Below are 16,355 nucleotides of genomic sequence, written 5' to 3' on the forward strand. Positions count from 1 at the left end.
GTTTTAGTTGAAATGTCTATCAATCGTTTAATATAATATCTATTGTTAATTCATTTACTTCGTTGTTGTAGAATTTGTTATATTTCTTGTTGATATATTCTCCCCTCGGTCTCATTTAAAGCATGAAACAATTCTCGTGTTAGAAAGTAGATCACTGTAGGAACTCTGGAACCCTCGAAACGAAGTTGTAATACATACATGTATCAGCAAAATCTGGCGACAAAACTTTTCGATCAACCTAAACGGTTAACTGTATAGAGATATCGGCAAGCAAACAGAAATCGCTAATATTGTCACGGTAAACACAACGAATAATCTAGGAAAGAGAGGACTATAATTTCTAATTTTAAGGGAGAACTGCGAGTAGTTCTTTACCCATGTCAGCCTTGTTCTTGAAGGTGAACCGGCAACCTGGTCGGCGACAATGGAAGTGCGTGGTCCGCTGGCCAACGAAGGGACAGTGATCGGTAGCACAGCTCTCGGTAGCGCGAAATCTCTGGAAACCTTCTTGTATGATAGCCGAGTCCTTGCGATGGTAGTTGGCGTGCATCTGCACGTCTGATGTCGATATGTAAACCTTATCGCAATTTTCGTGGATACAGTGGTAGTGTGTCTGTTTTCTATTGTGGGGGCAAGCACGACCCGGATGCCTCTCCGAGCAATCATCCGTCGGCGAATACCTCATGAACCCGTGCTGCAAAGATTCGTCCCTCTTTTTGTGCCACTTGAAATGCCTGATCATTTCCTCCTTTTTCACAAAGACCCTACCACTGCAGTCCAGACAGTGAAAATGCTCTCGGCAACCGAGCTCCTTACAATACGAGCTACCGCATTCTTGACCCGACGTGTACCGCCTCACGTATCGGGAGTAATCGATTATCGGTTGTGACACAGAGCTTTTCGAGCTACCGATCAAGGTGTCCGCAACCGGAGACATGCTTTGTCTCAATAATGCTGAAATCAGAAACCAAAGAGACGAGGTGAGGATTACTCTCGGGCTGAGGATTTACGGGATGATGATCAGCAGGATCGAATGTACGGAACTTTTTCTTTTATATATAGGGAATTTCACTTTGAACTGGCAAGTTAATTCTTGAATTTTTCGATAGTAGATTCGAGTGGTATCGTCTGCTGTTAATAAAGAATCGGATGGTTGGTAAAGAAGCGTTCTGTAGTTCATGAAGAGCTTCACTGTGCGCGCTTGATTTACCGACCCTATCTGCGACAGTCTAATGTGGTTAGTAAGAAGTAGAGTTTGTCATTGATGTAGACGTTTAAAGTGTAATTACACGAAGAAATTGATGGATATTACAGAAAAGAAATTTGTCTTTCATTAAATGTCAGCAGCAATTAACGGTGACATGATTAATATTTAAACGATCAACCGTAACGTTTAAGAAATCATAAATATGTCCATGTCTTTTAAAAAACCTTTGGTAATGACGCCGTAGTATCTCAGATATGAGTTATAGCATAGCCTTTCAAAACCAAATGAACAGAAGCGAAATAAAAACGAGTTTCGTTGCAGGTCCTACAACTTCAAGTCATTAAATTATCAATTAGCAACAGCTTGTTTAAGATTGACTTATTCTAGTTAATTAACTAAAGGACCTTATGGGATACTATTACGTTTTGCCGAATTTTCAATGAATTTCGAAAAATATTATCGATATAGGGATGCAATATGGCCTCGTGTAATTTATATTGAGAACTTGCGAACTGTAACTTGGGACAATGCGGACCGTCATTATTAGGAGCACTGAAGCACTAAGTTACTTTGTACATCAAGTATGCTTGCCAATTCTTTTCAATTGGATATTCTGATTTCGAAAGCTTGAGGACTTTTCTTCCTATTATTTTGAATTTCATTTTCGAGACAAGATTCGCTACATTTTATTCTGAATCGAACTATCAGCGATTTATAATTGCAACACGTGATTGTAGTTTTATCTGACTACCTCCAAAGTAAAGTAAAAATGATAACAAGTCCATAGACCTTAGGACATCTTTTAATATTTAATTTAAGATATTCTTCACTATTTGGTAATATGCCAAATAAATAAAAATTTGTTAGAATTTTTCAACAAATGCGAATGTGTTATAGTCAATCTAAAAATGTACTAATCACTATACTACATCATGTCTACAAGACCAACGTACTTCTGAATCTCTAACAAGGTTCTCTAGTTCCATAGCAGTCTCGTCATGACGCGTTAGAAGTTTCCAGGATGTTTGTCGTGTTCATACGGTTTAAGTGACAATAACACGCTCTTCCCAAGAATTTCGCGAATAGCCGCGAAATATATGTATAACCACCAGGAGAATATATGGCAAAGACCCCACCTCTGTTAGCCGGAAACCATGGTCCACGTTCGGCGTGCCCTACCAAAGGCTTGGTTGATTCCAAGAAATTCCTACTTGTCGACTGTGCACGTTTGAATGCGTTCAGAAACGAGTTTAAAAATTGTCGAATATTTCTCTTAGGGGTTCCCCCCATCGGACCCTTTGGTGGGGATAGGTACCAGCGAAGTTTTATGCGCACGTGTGTACGCGAAAGAGAAGAAGGGTTCCCCGTGTGGCAGGGAAACGAAAGAAAAAGGAACAACGAGAAAAGAGACGAAATGGTAAAGGTTGCGAGGGAGAGGCGAACCATTATACATACTTCCCATACTTTCATATTACGTTCTCTCAAATGCACGAAGCTTCTGGATCGATCTCGTTTTTTCGTGAATGAAATCAGCAACGCATGAAACTACGAGTACGAAATTGAAGTCCAGAAAATTTATCCCATAAGAAGATTGCGGAAGAAGAATGCGATAAGCAGGTTACAAAGTTGCCTTTGTATTTGATTTCGGAATTAAATATGTTCAAAATTACCAAAATATTAGTGATAATAGTATTAAAATAACTTCGTCAATTAGATTTAAGAGATATTTTGTCACACAGACATTTTTTGAGACATTTATTAATCCGAAAGATCGTTTTCGCTCCCAATTATGGTATATTAAAATTCTTCCATGGTCTTCACATTTAACAAATTAAATCAAGAATTCATGAAACTGTGATTACAGAATTAGGATTCTAAAAATGGCACCATACTGCGATTTTCTCGCGAATAAGATGAGCATATCCTTCTTTAACGGGGTTAGGCCGAAGACAGCACGTGCTCAAATTACGAAATTTACATTTCGCTCTGGATGCTTAAATTAATTATCCAGTTTAGCTGAACCGGGAACGTTGATGCATATTGTTGCGTAACATTCGGTTTTGACTGTTAATCTATCCTCCGGTGCAGTAATTATGTAACACAGCTGCGTGTTTTGTGTAGCTCGTTAGAGCACCTTCTGACTACTAGCCGTCGAGGAAATTCTTATTCGCGCGAATTTACAGCCAACAACCACGAAGTAACTCATTACGTGTGAGAAAGATGCAAACATACGAACGTTGGGGGTCAAGGCTCCTCCTATCGAGTTGCTATTAATTAAGAATAAACGCATAGTATAGCGAGTGCTACCGAGAGTGTCCATGATTCTTCTTTAATATCCGGGAATGTTAGACATTTTGTTGACGCCTAATTATGCGTACCGCGTCGCAGGAAGCGTGCCAAAACGGCTGCTAGGCATCGAACGAAACCTGGCCTTGGATCTTGTTAAAAGATACAATGATGTATATTCGATCGTAAATTTGATCAAACAATTGAGTATTTGCTTCGAAATGTTAAACTTGAGAGAAAATATTAATAAAGTAGGCCATTGATCTCACAAATCTCCTTATCATGGTATACGATGGTCAAATTTTTCGAATAATCGAACAAGTATAATATATTAAGAATTATTTTGTGAACATTAATATTAAATGGGAACTAAAATTTCTAAATGAACATTGAATAATCTCCATTACTGTCTTTCGTTTATTCTTAAAAAACATTTAATCATCTTTTATGATTCATCATTTTTATGATTATATTGATAATAATATGAATATGCATAGACATCCGTAGCCTATTTATTTATTATTCTTATCGTTCTATTTTCCAAATACTTAAAGTTATTGATCCTTCTTACAAATATAGAAAATCCATATTTCGTCAATTCTTGGTGTAAAAGTTGCGTTGGAAACTAGTATCGAAGCGATTAAAAACTGTTTCAGGCTTAAGACGGAAGGGAGTGGCAGTGTCGTCCATACGGTGGGACAAAAATTCTGACAACAGTGCGCAGCGAAATGAAGAATACGAGAAACGTGACGGGACTTAAGGGTCAAATCTTAAAAAATATGAGAAATTCACGGAACGACACGCGCAATCGGGATCCCTCTTTTTCTACCCCTTTGCACGAATATCCAACAGCTTTCAAAGGCTGAACCCTTTTATTCGTAGTTCTTGAAACTCGTATAGACTGGAGGGGAGAGGTCGATCCGGCTGTAGATGAAAAACCCCGGGCCCTGATCGGGGAGTTTAAAATTTTCAAAAAGCCCAATCCTGAAAAGAAGGCCCCGTATTTCAGCGCGCAGGCTCTCTCCTTTTTTATCATTTAATCCGCGCGCTGAATAACCCTTTATACGCGTCCCGTGATCTGGTGAGCTGAAAATCCTCGATCCGAGCACGATCTCCAAGCAAATCTACACGACGTACTTTCAAACAGGCTTATATGTTACGGAAATAAACAATATTTCAAATATTATGACATAAATTTTATTCTCACAGCCAAGCAAATTTTATTTTTATTTAATTCATCACCAATTATCATGATTATCTTCCCGGTCGATACGTTCTTGGCTTCCGAAACTTTTTGCAACTCACTTCTTTCGTATTACTCACAAACTCTCATTAACTGTAGTTTTAAGTTCTATATATAGCGAGAAAGATAGATGTTAGACTCAATTTTTACCAAATTATCTATAAATGAAATTTGAATTTGTAAAAGAGAGCAGACATTTTTGTAATAAAAAGAATATTTTGTATAGAACATATAACATAAACTACAGAATATTCGAACATTTTTTTTCTTAATGATAAACATTGCATAACAATTTTGTAATTTAAATTTGTGGAACGTTTCTATAAAGAAAGAAGGGGGAGGGGGGTGTATTAACATAACCTACAAAATCGCGTGTTTGGATAATGCGTCAAGTGCCCGCTGCGTCGTAGTCCGTTCTGCGCGGCAGCCGCGGAGGGTCCATTGAACCTTTTCCTTCCTTTTTCTCTCTCGAGAGGTCCTAAATACCGACAAAAAAAATCCCAACGGGCAACCCCCCCTCACGGCTTCTTTACCCCTTTTTCGACGGCCCTCGTCACAACATTGTTTCCGGAAAAACGGCTCCGTTAAAGGAGTAACCGGCCAGATGCGATTTAATGAGCTAGAATAGAGATGCTGCGTCGATTTCACGGACCTCTGGGGAGGAGTGGTGCGGAAACGTGATCGATGGGAATATTTTGACGTTGCACGCCAATATTTCTGAAACTTCGAGAAAGGATCGCGTTAATCTTCCATCGATCTGTGTAGGAAACTTTTATCGATTCTTGGAAAGTGATCTTTTCTTTTCAAAATTATCGATAGGAAGGTTCTTTCCGTTTTCACTGTTTCAAAAGAGTACAATATGTTATTCAATCGCAAGAAGAAAGAAGAAGACAACCTTCGAAGCTCACCAAAAGTTTCCTCGAACGTTACCAAACTACAATTTAATAAAATGTTGTTACCATCGTAATTATCAATAAAAATTCTCTTCTACTGAATAAATAACAAACGAGTTCGAACTATCTCGCTCTGAAGGGAAGGAAGAAGAAATCTTTCGAAATTCTTTCCTCAGAACAGTTGATCCCATCGAAATTATCAATAAGAATAACCTTCTTCCGAGTAAGCGTCAAAAGGGTATTAAAAAATGCTTAACTCTAAAAAAGAGAGAAAAGAAAATATACGAAGTTGTCTAAAAGTTTCCACGAAAATACGCAAACCATGGTTTACCGAAAAGTTGACCCGGAAAGGGTGCAACTAAAATGGCGCAGCGTCTGTATACAGCGCAATCATCAATCCGGTCGCAACCATGAAAATCGTGGCGCCAAGAGGGTCACGCAAAGCAAGCAGACGAAACGGGAAAGTCTCGGACGAAGGTGGAACAGAGGATAGAGATGGAGAATACAGTGAGAGGAAGAGACCAGCGGACACTAAACTATTCTAAGATCCCCTGCGAGAGAGTGTCGCGGACTTATTGTCTCTTAGCGAGCACGGCGGCGTTATTTCTGTCAAAATTACGTTATGGTCGCCATTCTGCTGTCCCGTTTCTCTCGGTGCTATCCGTTTAGCACCTTCTTTCATGCCGTACCAGCTCGTCCCTTCTTCTTCTCCTGCTTTCGAATCTTCTTCGTTGTTGGAAATCAAGTTTCGTTCGCGACCAGAATAAACGGCGGTTACACGCTGCCATTATAATTAACGCGATTCCTACTTTAGGGAAGAGACAGCAGCGCGGTAGTTTCCAGAGGACTGGCGAGATTCTTGGACACGCTCCCTTTCCAACCGGCAATTTACGAGCTTCCCTTCATGTTCTGCCGATAGAATTATTCCCGCCTTTGTCTACTCGTTCCTCCTAATTATTACTAGCGAGCTGTACCGCGAGATTTATAGACAGTATTTATAGATCTGGGCGTTTTGATATCCGTGGATTCGCCAATCTTACAGCCTACGTAGATCGTGTGCGTTCATCCTCGAATATCATATATATTTTCTTCAGAGGCAACTTGAAAGCTTGATTGGTTAGAAATAAATCAGCCGCCTGTCAAAATTCCTCTATCTATCATCTGATCTGCTCATATATGCGGATACGAACAGAAGCGCATGATTTTCTAGAATTAGACTATGATTACAGTGGATGAGTGTTCTGGCGAACTGTCATTCTGATGAACTCAATACGTCGAAGCAACCAAATATGCATATAGATTCTTACGAGTGTATGCACATCCGCCTTCAGATGTTTCATTCGTTAGTAAAGTAATAGTAGTTAGTAAGTACGTAGTAGTAAAAGTTATGAATATGCATGTAACAATCATTAATGCTCTGAAAATGGAATTACTCATTCGCCAGCTTGTCGAAATCCCTCTCTTCGTCCTCCAATCAATTCACAATACGAACAGAAGCGCATAACTTCCAACGATTAAGGCGCAGTCAGAGATCGCTGGCGCTCAGAAAACAAAGTTATCCAACGTCTGCGTGTCAAAATTCTTCCTCGCATCCTTCAATCTGTTCACGGTATGAACAGAGGCGCGTGATTTCCAAGAATCAGAGCGTAAGGAACTCATTACCTCGTTCGACGAAATTCTTCCCTTTCGTCGAGGTGTTTAAATTCGCGTAACAATCGTCGATGCTCCGAAAACGAGATTATTCATCAACGGCGATTATTAAGCGACTCGTGAGGCTTTCGTGAGGCGCAGCGTGCGTGAACGAACGCGCGCGCGTACAAACGGTCGTTAAAGCAATCGAGCCACGTGCTACGCGGCTCTCTCTTTTTTCTCTCCCTGGTTCTCTCTTCCTCCCTCGACGTGGCCGTTTCTAAAGGCACATTCATTAATGTCGCGTATAGCTGGTATCGTTTTACCCCTCCGGCGAGGCGCGGAATTTTTTTCCTCCATCTCTCCTTCTCCTTTCTTTTTTCATTTTAATCTAGCCTGCCTGCCCTCGGACGTATGGATTTTTCGGGCCACTGTTACGGACATACTACTTAGTGTCAACCGACCACCCCTCTTTCCGTACTCCTTTCTACGCGGCGCCCCCTTCTTTTCACGGAGTCGTGGGTCGACCAACCCCTTCCTCTCTTTCTCGCTCTACTGTTACTTATGGCGGCCGCGTTAAATTTAACGAGGGGAAACCTCTCCGTGGAATATTGGAGAACAATGATTTCCGAAATTATTGACCGAGCGGTCCGGTCGACTCGAGTTGGTTTTTTTCTTCGAAGCACACACACACAACTGCGATATGGAAATACTTCTTAACGTTGATTCAAGTGCACTGGACTGTGTATGAATTATGAAACATCGAGGACTTTCAGTTTAATCCCTGTGCAGGCAATCAATGCTACACGGTCGTCCAACAAGTGCACGAGTGTGCATGGCTAAACGTAATATCCAAGAATATGTAAAATATGCAAAGTACAATGCTCGTTACAATATTTGATAAGTGAGACAAATCTTTGCCTATGTTACACTTAATTATCTTCAGAAAACTCTTGCATAAATCTCTAAAGTTAGTCACGCACTCGCTGATTACTAAAAATGCAATTTATACGATGTATTGTTACTAGAAAATATCGAAGTTGTTGAAAGAAATGAATAGCTTTAGATCTTCAAGTATTTAATTAAATCAAGACTCATATTTCTCACGTTTAAAATTTAGTAATTTAGAAAAAAAAGCCATGGTTTATATTATACATTGTAAAAAGAAAGGGAGAGTACATCTATCAAACTACACGTACCTATTAGCGCGATATTCGAAGGGGTTCGTCACGCGCCCCTGGCGTTTAAAAATCCTGGCAAAGGATAAAGATTTTTCGTTTCAAAGGAAAGGCCACCCTTTTGCCGGTGTTTCCAGCGTTGCGAGGGTAAATTGAGTTCGAGCGAAAACACGCGTACTACTTATCGCCGCGACCCCCGAATTCACCCCCGGTTTCTACGCCGCCGCCCCAATCCGACTCTTACGTGGGACGCGCGTAAACTTTTCACGAAGGGTGAAGAGAGCGCGCGCGTAATATCGGCCATTCACGTGTGAGCGTATCCTCCTACCCCTTAGCACATATACACGCGCACCCTGTCCCCACCCTAGCTGCCAAAAATAAACAGAATCGAACCCTTTCTACAAATTCAAATAGCCAGAGGAGGGTGCCCTGTCTCCTCGCGCACCCCATTTGTTCGACTTTCGAAAAATTCGGCCTAGGAACCACGTAAAAAGAAGAATAAAGACGAGGAAAGAAAATAGCCACGGATCGACGATCCGCTGTCAAAACACGAAATCCGATGCCCGATCGTTCGCCATCACCCCGATTTTTCATTCAACAAATTTCCCAAAGCGGCAATAGGAAAGGGGTGACGAAATGGATCGGTAATAAAATAGTATCCGCGGTGAAATATCGAGCGATCGATTGAACGCTGTTTACGGAAACACGATAGCGTTGAACCGAGTCAATTTTCCAGGGGTGATGACGTAAATGATTAATCAGCTTTGAGATAATTGGGGGAAGAGGCTGCGAATGAATATGTTTGTTTTTTTTTTATTTTTATTGCTGTTCTAAGTTTTAAGAGCAGTTTCTTGAGACACAATCCTTTCCCATAATATTGTTAAATATAATCTCCCTTGTATACGAAGATATCATAATTTATCTGCTGTCTCCGTGTGAAAAGATAATTTTAATAAAACGTGTAATTTGTTTTTACTCCATACGATAATGTAGTTATATCAAAATTAATAAACGTTAGAAATATTTATATTATAAAATTCTAATTATATCTTCTAGGTCCTGCCAAAGATACATATTGGCGATTCACAGATGAAGGGCCAGGATTTCAGAGCCCTCGTTTTCCAAGAAAACTTTAAGAAACCATTATATCTTTGATTAAATCGCACAATCTCAGCGACGACACGCGAAACAGGGAAGTCAGGGGCAACATCCGAGTTGTCGGACTAATAGAATTACTTAAGATAATTGAGGGAATTAGTTAACGCAGCGGACCAAACGAGTTCCAGATTGGCTAAGCAACCGTCACGATGGAATTGCGAAATTATCTTTAAAGAAATACGTCCTTCCTGGTGAAGGAATTTAGTTTCACCGCATTGAAAATAACTTCGCCCGTTCGATTATATTGCTGCTGGCTTGAAACGAAGATTCATGACAAATTATTAGAGCGTGTGCTCCAAAGTTCCACAAAGTCCCATAACGCGCATTGATTTACGAGATCGCGTGTCCGATAACTTTCGAATATTCCCCGAGAGCGAGTGGCTGTTAGCCTTAACAAGGCAGTTCGACGAGTGCGTAACGAGCGAGGACTATTATTAAGTGCACCGCCACGCTCTATCGATGCCCGGTGGCGTTTCTGTCTCCGTTCCGAACCACGACAGACTGGATCTACCCTTCCTCTGATCACCTTCTTCCGGAAAAACCTCACATTTTTAGCCCTTTAAAGAGCCTCACCTCTTTCAACGACCAATGAATCAATTATTTACATCGCAGAACTCTTTCCTTTCATCTTGTCAATTAATAACATAATTTATAACGCTGCTAATATCTAGAACGAAATTAATAACTACTCAAAACTTAAGAAAGAGAAATTTGATTTAGTATCTAATTAATAGTTTTTGTGTAATTATTTACGACTAGATGGTGAATTATTTTCAGAAAAATATAATTTGTATAAATATCAGCGACATAAAAATTTCATCAATATAATATCAGCTGCATCGTGCAGAAGACCCATTTGCGAATTGACACAAAGAAAGAAGCGGCTGAACTATTTTTCGGAAATTAGATTTTAATCTGAAGGAATTACTCTAGAATCTATAGAACTCTCAAGAGCAAAGTGTAACTATGATGTCTGAATAGCGAAGATATAGAGAATATTCATGTCTCAATGTGGACGAAGGGTGGCTGCGAGCGTAGATATATAGAAAGGGTGGTTGAGGGTTCTCGAGGGTGAACAGTGGTAAGAGAGAATTTTCAAAGAGCGCAGCGAATGTCTAACGAATTTTAAAGTGCGAATAAAGACCGAGTACTCGAAGAATTTGGGAAAGTGTGTGTTTCTTACGACGTATTCAAGTACGTGTCCGTACGACAAATTTTCGTTTCTTGCAAAATGATGATAAATATTACGATTGATTTTGATAGGAGTTTGATTCGTGAGCTCTTTGATCATGGAGTTATTAAGTGAAATATGGAGTCGGGGAATTGATCCGACGACGAGCAAGCGTGGGAAAGCGAAATTGAAATTGGGGCTCTCGTTGACCTCTTCATTGCTTGGACTCGGTCTTCTTTCTCCTCGCTTTTTAACTCGATCTTCTTAACTCTTTAATTCATAATAAGTCGTTTCCTTCGACTTGCACTCCATTCATTGCATTCGAATGTTTCTGCTCCTGCTATAAAATATTCCGTCTGATTGTTACAAGTCAAAATCATTCGAACGATAACTCGATGACAATAGAATCTAAATATTCTTCTCTCTTCAACCTTTCACTTCTGCTTCATACGTGGTAATTTAACAATATGTATATATAACAATAAAATATTTCTGTTCTTATTGAAAATGTTTCTGTTAATTGTTGAAGACTTAAAAGCTCCTGAACGCTATTTTCTTTAAATGGTAACTCGATGACAATCACATTTTCTTAAGTGGTTTCAATTCCTTCAACTTGTGAGTTCCGTGCGTTATAAAAATTCCAATAATATTATCAAATCTTTTTATTCTCAGAATGTTCCTCTGCAATGTTAAATATTTAAATGATTCAAGACATTTCGCTTTAGACCTAAATCTTCTTAACACTTTTCTGCTTAATGAATCATTTCCTTTGACTAGTGCTTCATATATGTAGATATGCAGGAAATCTAACAAAGTTGTCTGATATTTCTGCTCAAATTAAAAATATTCCTTCTAATTGTTGAAAACATAAATGATTCCAAATATCTTTCCCTTAGATGCGACAATTCGTTGACGATAGGGTTCAGAGATTCGAGGCGTTTCTCTCTTCTTTCCCTTTTTTTCAACGATACAAATGCTACCCCGCCAGAGTGCCTTGTCCGTTCGGTTCGTCGATCGGCTATTTTTCAACCAGCCATTGGCAGCCCGGACGATTTCGAAAGACCGAGGGTCGGCGTCGGGGTAATTAAATTTAGAATATTTTTTAAATTTCTCCGATTCCACTCGAATGATTTGGCACGTGGTCGCTCTCTTGTCTCCGCCTCGTATAGAGAAGAAGAAGAAGAAAGAAGCAGTGAAACCATCAACGGATGGAGGGGAAAAAGCGCGAAGGGAAAACAGAGGATCGATTCTTCGCGAACCTCTTGCAAAACCTTGTTGAGTGCTGACAGTAGCGTAACCATCGATTTTGCAAACGGAATTTTCCCTAAACGAAACACCTGAACTACTTGCGCAATATCAAACCAACGAGCTAATAAAAGAATCATCTCACGCGACTTTGCGAATGACTCACTAACACCTACACGATTTGCACTATTTTCACGCGTTACTCTTCTTCCTATCTTCTAGCCAATTTCACAGACACGCACTAGTTTCATTAATTCGAAAGGAGCTCGTAGCAGAATCACGTTTGTTGGAACGAAATTCTAATTAAAATTTGTTTGTTCCGTAGTTGTAGTGGTGGTCATTTTCTCGTATAAACTTCACGAGTTTAAAAAAGATGTTACCGTGAGTTATGTGTGTACATATTGAATTCACTTATTTGAACGTAAACTCATATTATGCGAATGACAAATAATATACGTATATAGTGAGAAAAATTGATGGACTTCCATTAAATGGACTCCAATTCGTTATACGAATTCGATACTCCAGGAATACTACGAATAACAGAGGATGATACAACCCTCAATCATGTAATATATCGCAAGAAAATCAGATGATAAATTCTTTCCAAGAAGATTGAGAGTTTATTTTGAAGCAGGAGGATCAATGAAGAATGCGGTAAACCTCGACTATGCAATGTATTGCAATAAAAAAGGAATTCTGGTTATAAGCTAGAAGAATCTTGGAACTAAGTACAATCTCTTCATTTCGAAGATTGAAAACCCGTTTTGATACAGTTATTGATATATTTCGTTATTCGTAACGAAATATTAATTAATATCTATCTAGCTAAATTCTGTTCGAATGGAATCCATTTATTTGATTTCCTATTGCATGACTAAAAAATAACAATGAAAAAGAAACCCGATGAATCACTATTATACGAACTCAAACTGCAAGAACCTTCGCCTCCGGACAAGTTCAGAGAAATGGAATTCCTATTATAATTTAATTCCAAGTTGCTGCGGATAATATTCCCTGAAATCGAAATTTCCTCGGGGAGAACGATGTGTCGAACGATTCGACTGCGGTTGTTTCCCGTGCCCCCTGCAAGACCCCTCTGTCACGGCCCTGACCCTCCGGAGTTCTCCGGCCGTTTTAGTTCTTGGCCTAGGGCTAAAACAATCGGCGCGGTTCGTGGTCTTGGTCTCGGTCCTCTTGCTCGGTCGTTTCCACCGACGGTGCGACGTTCTCTTCTTTTTTCTCGCTTTTCGCCAAGCGCGAAATAACAGAGAAGGCGGGCAGAGGAGGACGGGACGAGTCGGCGGCCGTGCAAGCGAGAGAGGAAGAGGCGGCGGAGGGCCAGCTTCAACAGCTAACTCGAATTACTAAAGCGCCGAAGAGCAACGGCTTTAAGCGACTTATGGCGAACCGAGAGGAACGACGCGGGATAAAGCCGGGAAGAAAGCTCGATTTATTAACGACACGACGCGACGCCACGCTCTCTCGCTCTCTGTGATTTTCTCGACCGGCGAGGAAATTGATTTACGGGGTTACTTCCCCGAATCATCGTACCACCGGCCGGAAATTCGGCCAAGTTATGGACAACGAAGGTATGCGACCGTCAAGAGAACGTGGTTTTTTCATTCTTTGATGGAACGACCATCGAGAGAACGTAGTTGTTTTCGATCGAACGGCCACTACTTAGAGAAGGAAAACTCAAGCGTAATGGATACTAATAACACGATGAATTATTAATCCGTATACTGTTAAGATCTGTATCTTTTAATTACGGATGTTTCCCGTTTCTTCTTGCGTGAATCCTCGCCATCAACGTGATTCCATTGCGGAATGTGATTTGGAGAGGGAGAGGAAATGAACTGCTCGAGATAAGAATTGGTAATTGATTGCAGATCAAAGAGATTTTTATGTGCTCGGTGGTGTAAAGGAAGATGTTGAAACGGATTTTTGATAGTCTGTTGAAGAGTTGAGATTGGAAATGATTTTCTACCGGAGCAATTAAAAAAAGAAAAATTCTAAGTTAATTAGTAGCAAAGACATTATTTTTTAAATAGACGATGACAGAGTTTGTGTATCTATTTAGAGCAAACAAGAGATTCTAGAGCTTGAATAGAATTCTGAATCACTTCTGATATATCTATTTATTAGTCATAGACCATCGTTTGATCTATGATATATTCAAATCTTCAATACGTTGAATGTATTAGAAACGTACAGAAATTGCTTCAAATAATTCATGGACAAAAGAACGAGTCCCTTAAGAAAACGATCATGAAGTTACCCAATAAATAACAAAGAAACAATACACACGCTTCAATAAATTACTAACTTCATAAAGATACATTCCTTTAAATTCATTCTAAATTTCGATTACGAAGAATTTCATTTGATGGATAACAATCTTCCATATCAAGTGTGGTGTTCAGAGAAGAATCGCGAAGTTTGAACACAGTAGAAAGCAAATGAAAATTCACGTAGTGAATAAGAATGTTCCATAGTAAGCACAGTAATCAGAAAAGAATCATGAATTTCAAGTACGTGGTTCATGTATGGTACACGAAATTGTTTCTTGGTAGCTGGCCTGTCGTCGCGTGCTTAAAATGAACGAAATGGCCCATTACTGGGTCTGGTACAGTGGATAAAGAACGAAGGTATACCGAGTAATCCAGTAAAACGCAGAAAAACACTTTCTCAACGGAGTTTGCCCCTTTTCTTCCAAGAGCGGCTCGCGATCTTCCGACCCCTTTTCCTCCCGTTTCGCGATTATATTCTCGAAATAGTCAACCGGATGCCGGCCGACAGCTCGCGGATATTCCGTATATTTCTGGCTACGCTTTTTCCAACGAAAACGAAGAAAACCGACTGGGTCGATTTTGAAAGAAACAATCCCCTTCTTCTCATTTGAAGATACACGTAAACCATATAGATAGGAAAATGTATGGAAAAAGAAGAAATGGAATGAGAGTTTGGAAAAGAATCTGTACGAGTTTTATTTGCAGAAGAATCATGGATTGAAAGATTCGATCGACACACCGTGTAATTTTCTTCTCTCGATTCCAGTTCCAAGCTCATCCATGACGATGGACTCATGGCTACTGGATGTCTTCGTACGGACACGCGATTCATCTGCTCGGTTCATTAAAGAGATACAACGAAAACGAAGACAAACCATGAAATCAGAGTAGAAGATTGAGGAAATGATTAAACAAAATTACGAGCAGTGTATTTAATATGCTTTCGTTTTGTGTTTTTTAATGTGCTAATTGAACGAATGTAGAATTCTGCTTGAAAATTGCAAATTGAAATCCCAGAACCCGTAGGTGTACCCCGAGACTTCACGTTTTATGCGGTTTAACGTGTGCAAAACTGTTCGAAGGGTTTCGGATTAAGCGCTTTCCGCGTGGCTGGACGAGCATGGCGTCTGAATTACTTCGTGAAAATCGATAATACACTCCTCTCCATAATGCTGTCGGCGTACGGCAGCTGTTAAAGTGTTTGACAAATCGCCCCTTTGTACGAATCCACCCATATCGGTTCAAAACTGCTTGGTGTATCTAACCTCGATTTTTACTTCCCACTATAACAAAAAAATCGTATTTTAAACAGAAAGGATTCAAAGGAACGATACTTTCTTTGCGAAATGCAGAGTGATTCTCGGTCAAAAGATTTCACAGTACAAAGGGAAAGCTCCAATATAAATGACATTTATTTGAACGAAACTGTACTGTCCGATTAGATGGACTTTTAGAGGCTGAATCTACTTGTTTGCGTGTGAATTCCTAGTATAAGAAGAAAAATCATAAACAGTGGAAGGATCACTTTCAGTGTATGAACTCCAATTACATAAACTATCTGTTCTTCCAAAAGTCCATATAAGTAGAATTCTACTGTAGTGTCTTCGACAGCATTTACTAGCAGATAAGTACTTTTACATCATGTCTATGGTATCAACGAATACGAGGCCATCGTTAAATGATTTTTCCATCGTATTAAGAACACATTGGCACAATATTAGGGAGTTCACCGTAATGTCATCTTTTTTCGAAGATTATAATATAGTTACACTTTTCATGTACGCAAGGAACGTTAAACTATCATACAGTTTCATAAGTAGAATATAAGAATAATTTCAAGTACCAGTACGCTAAATAAATTGATATGGACATATTTGGTCCCTAATAAATTGTTCGGGAAAATGATTATTTAATATCAGATCTACTTAGTCATACAATTATATCATTTGTGGATCTTGGAAATGGGCGTCCAAGCAGGATCCCACGCGTTACGAAACCGCCTGCATAACAATCGACCTGGGATCGTTGGAGTTCCAACGAAAACGCTGAGG

The 16,355-nt window shown here is 39.7% G+C and overlaps 2 protein-coding genes across 5 annotated transcripts in view; one reads left to right on the forward strand and one right to left on the reverse strand.

Moving 5' to 3' along the window:
* LOC132913708 (uncharacterized) overlaps positions 1-16,355 on the reverse strand; it is a 162,398-nt gene that overhangs the window by 7,415 nt on the left and 138,628 nt on the right. For 3 of the 4 annotated variants that reach the window (XM_060972223.1, XM_060972222.1, XM_060972221.1), the window contains exon 7: positions 376-954. The exons of the other annotated variant lie outside the window; for it this stretch is intronic. In XM_060972223.1, the coding sequence (XP_060828206.1) occupies positions 376-954 (579 nt within the window). The remainder of the gene's footprint in view (positions 1-375; positions 955-16,355) is intronic. 4 annotated transcript variants of the gene reach the window in all.
* LOC132913737 (proteasome subunit beta type-3) overlaps positions 3,086-16,355 on the forward strand; it is a 341,911-nt gene continuing 328,641 nt past the window's right edge. Inside the window, exon 1 of the mRNA XM_060972268.1 lies at positions 3,086-3,090. Within this exon, the coding sequence (XP_060828251.1) occupies positions 3,088-3,090 (3 nt within the window). The 5' untranslated portion in view covers positions 3,086-3,087. The remainder of the gene's footprint in view (positions 3,091-16,355) is intronic.

This window comes from Bombus pascuorum, chromosome 13 (genome assembly GCF_905332965.1).
Source record: "Bombus pascuorum chromosome 13, iyBomPasc1.1, whole genome shotgun sequence".
NCBI lineage: Eukaryota > Metazoa > Arthropoda > Insecta > Hymenoptera > Apidae > Bombus > Bombus pascuorum.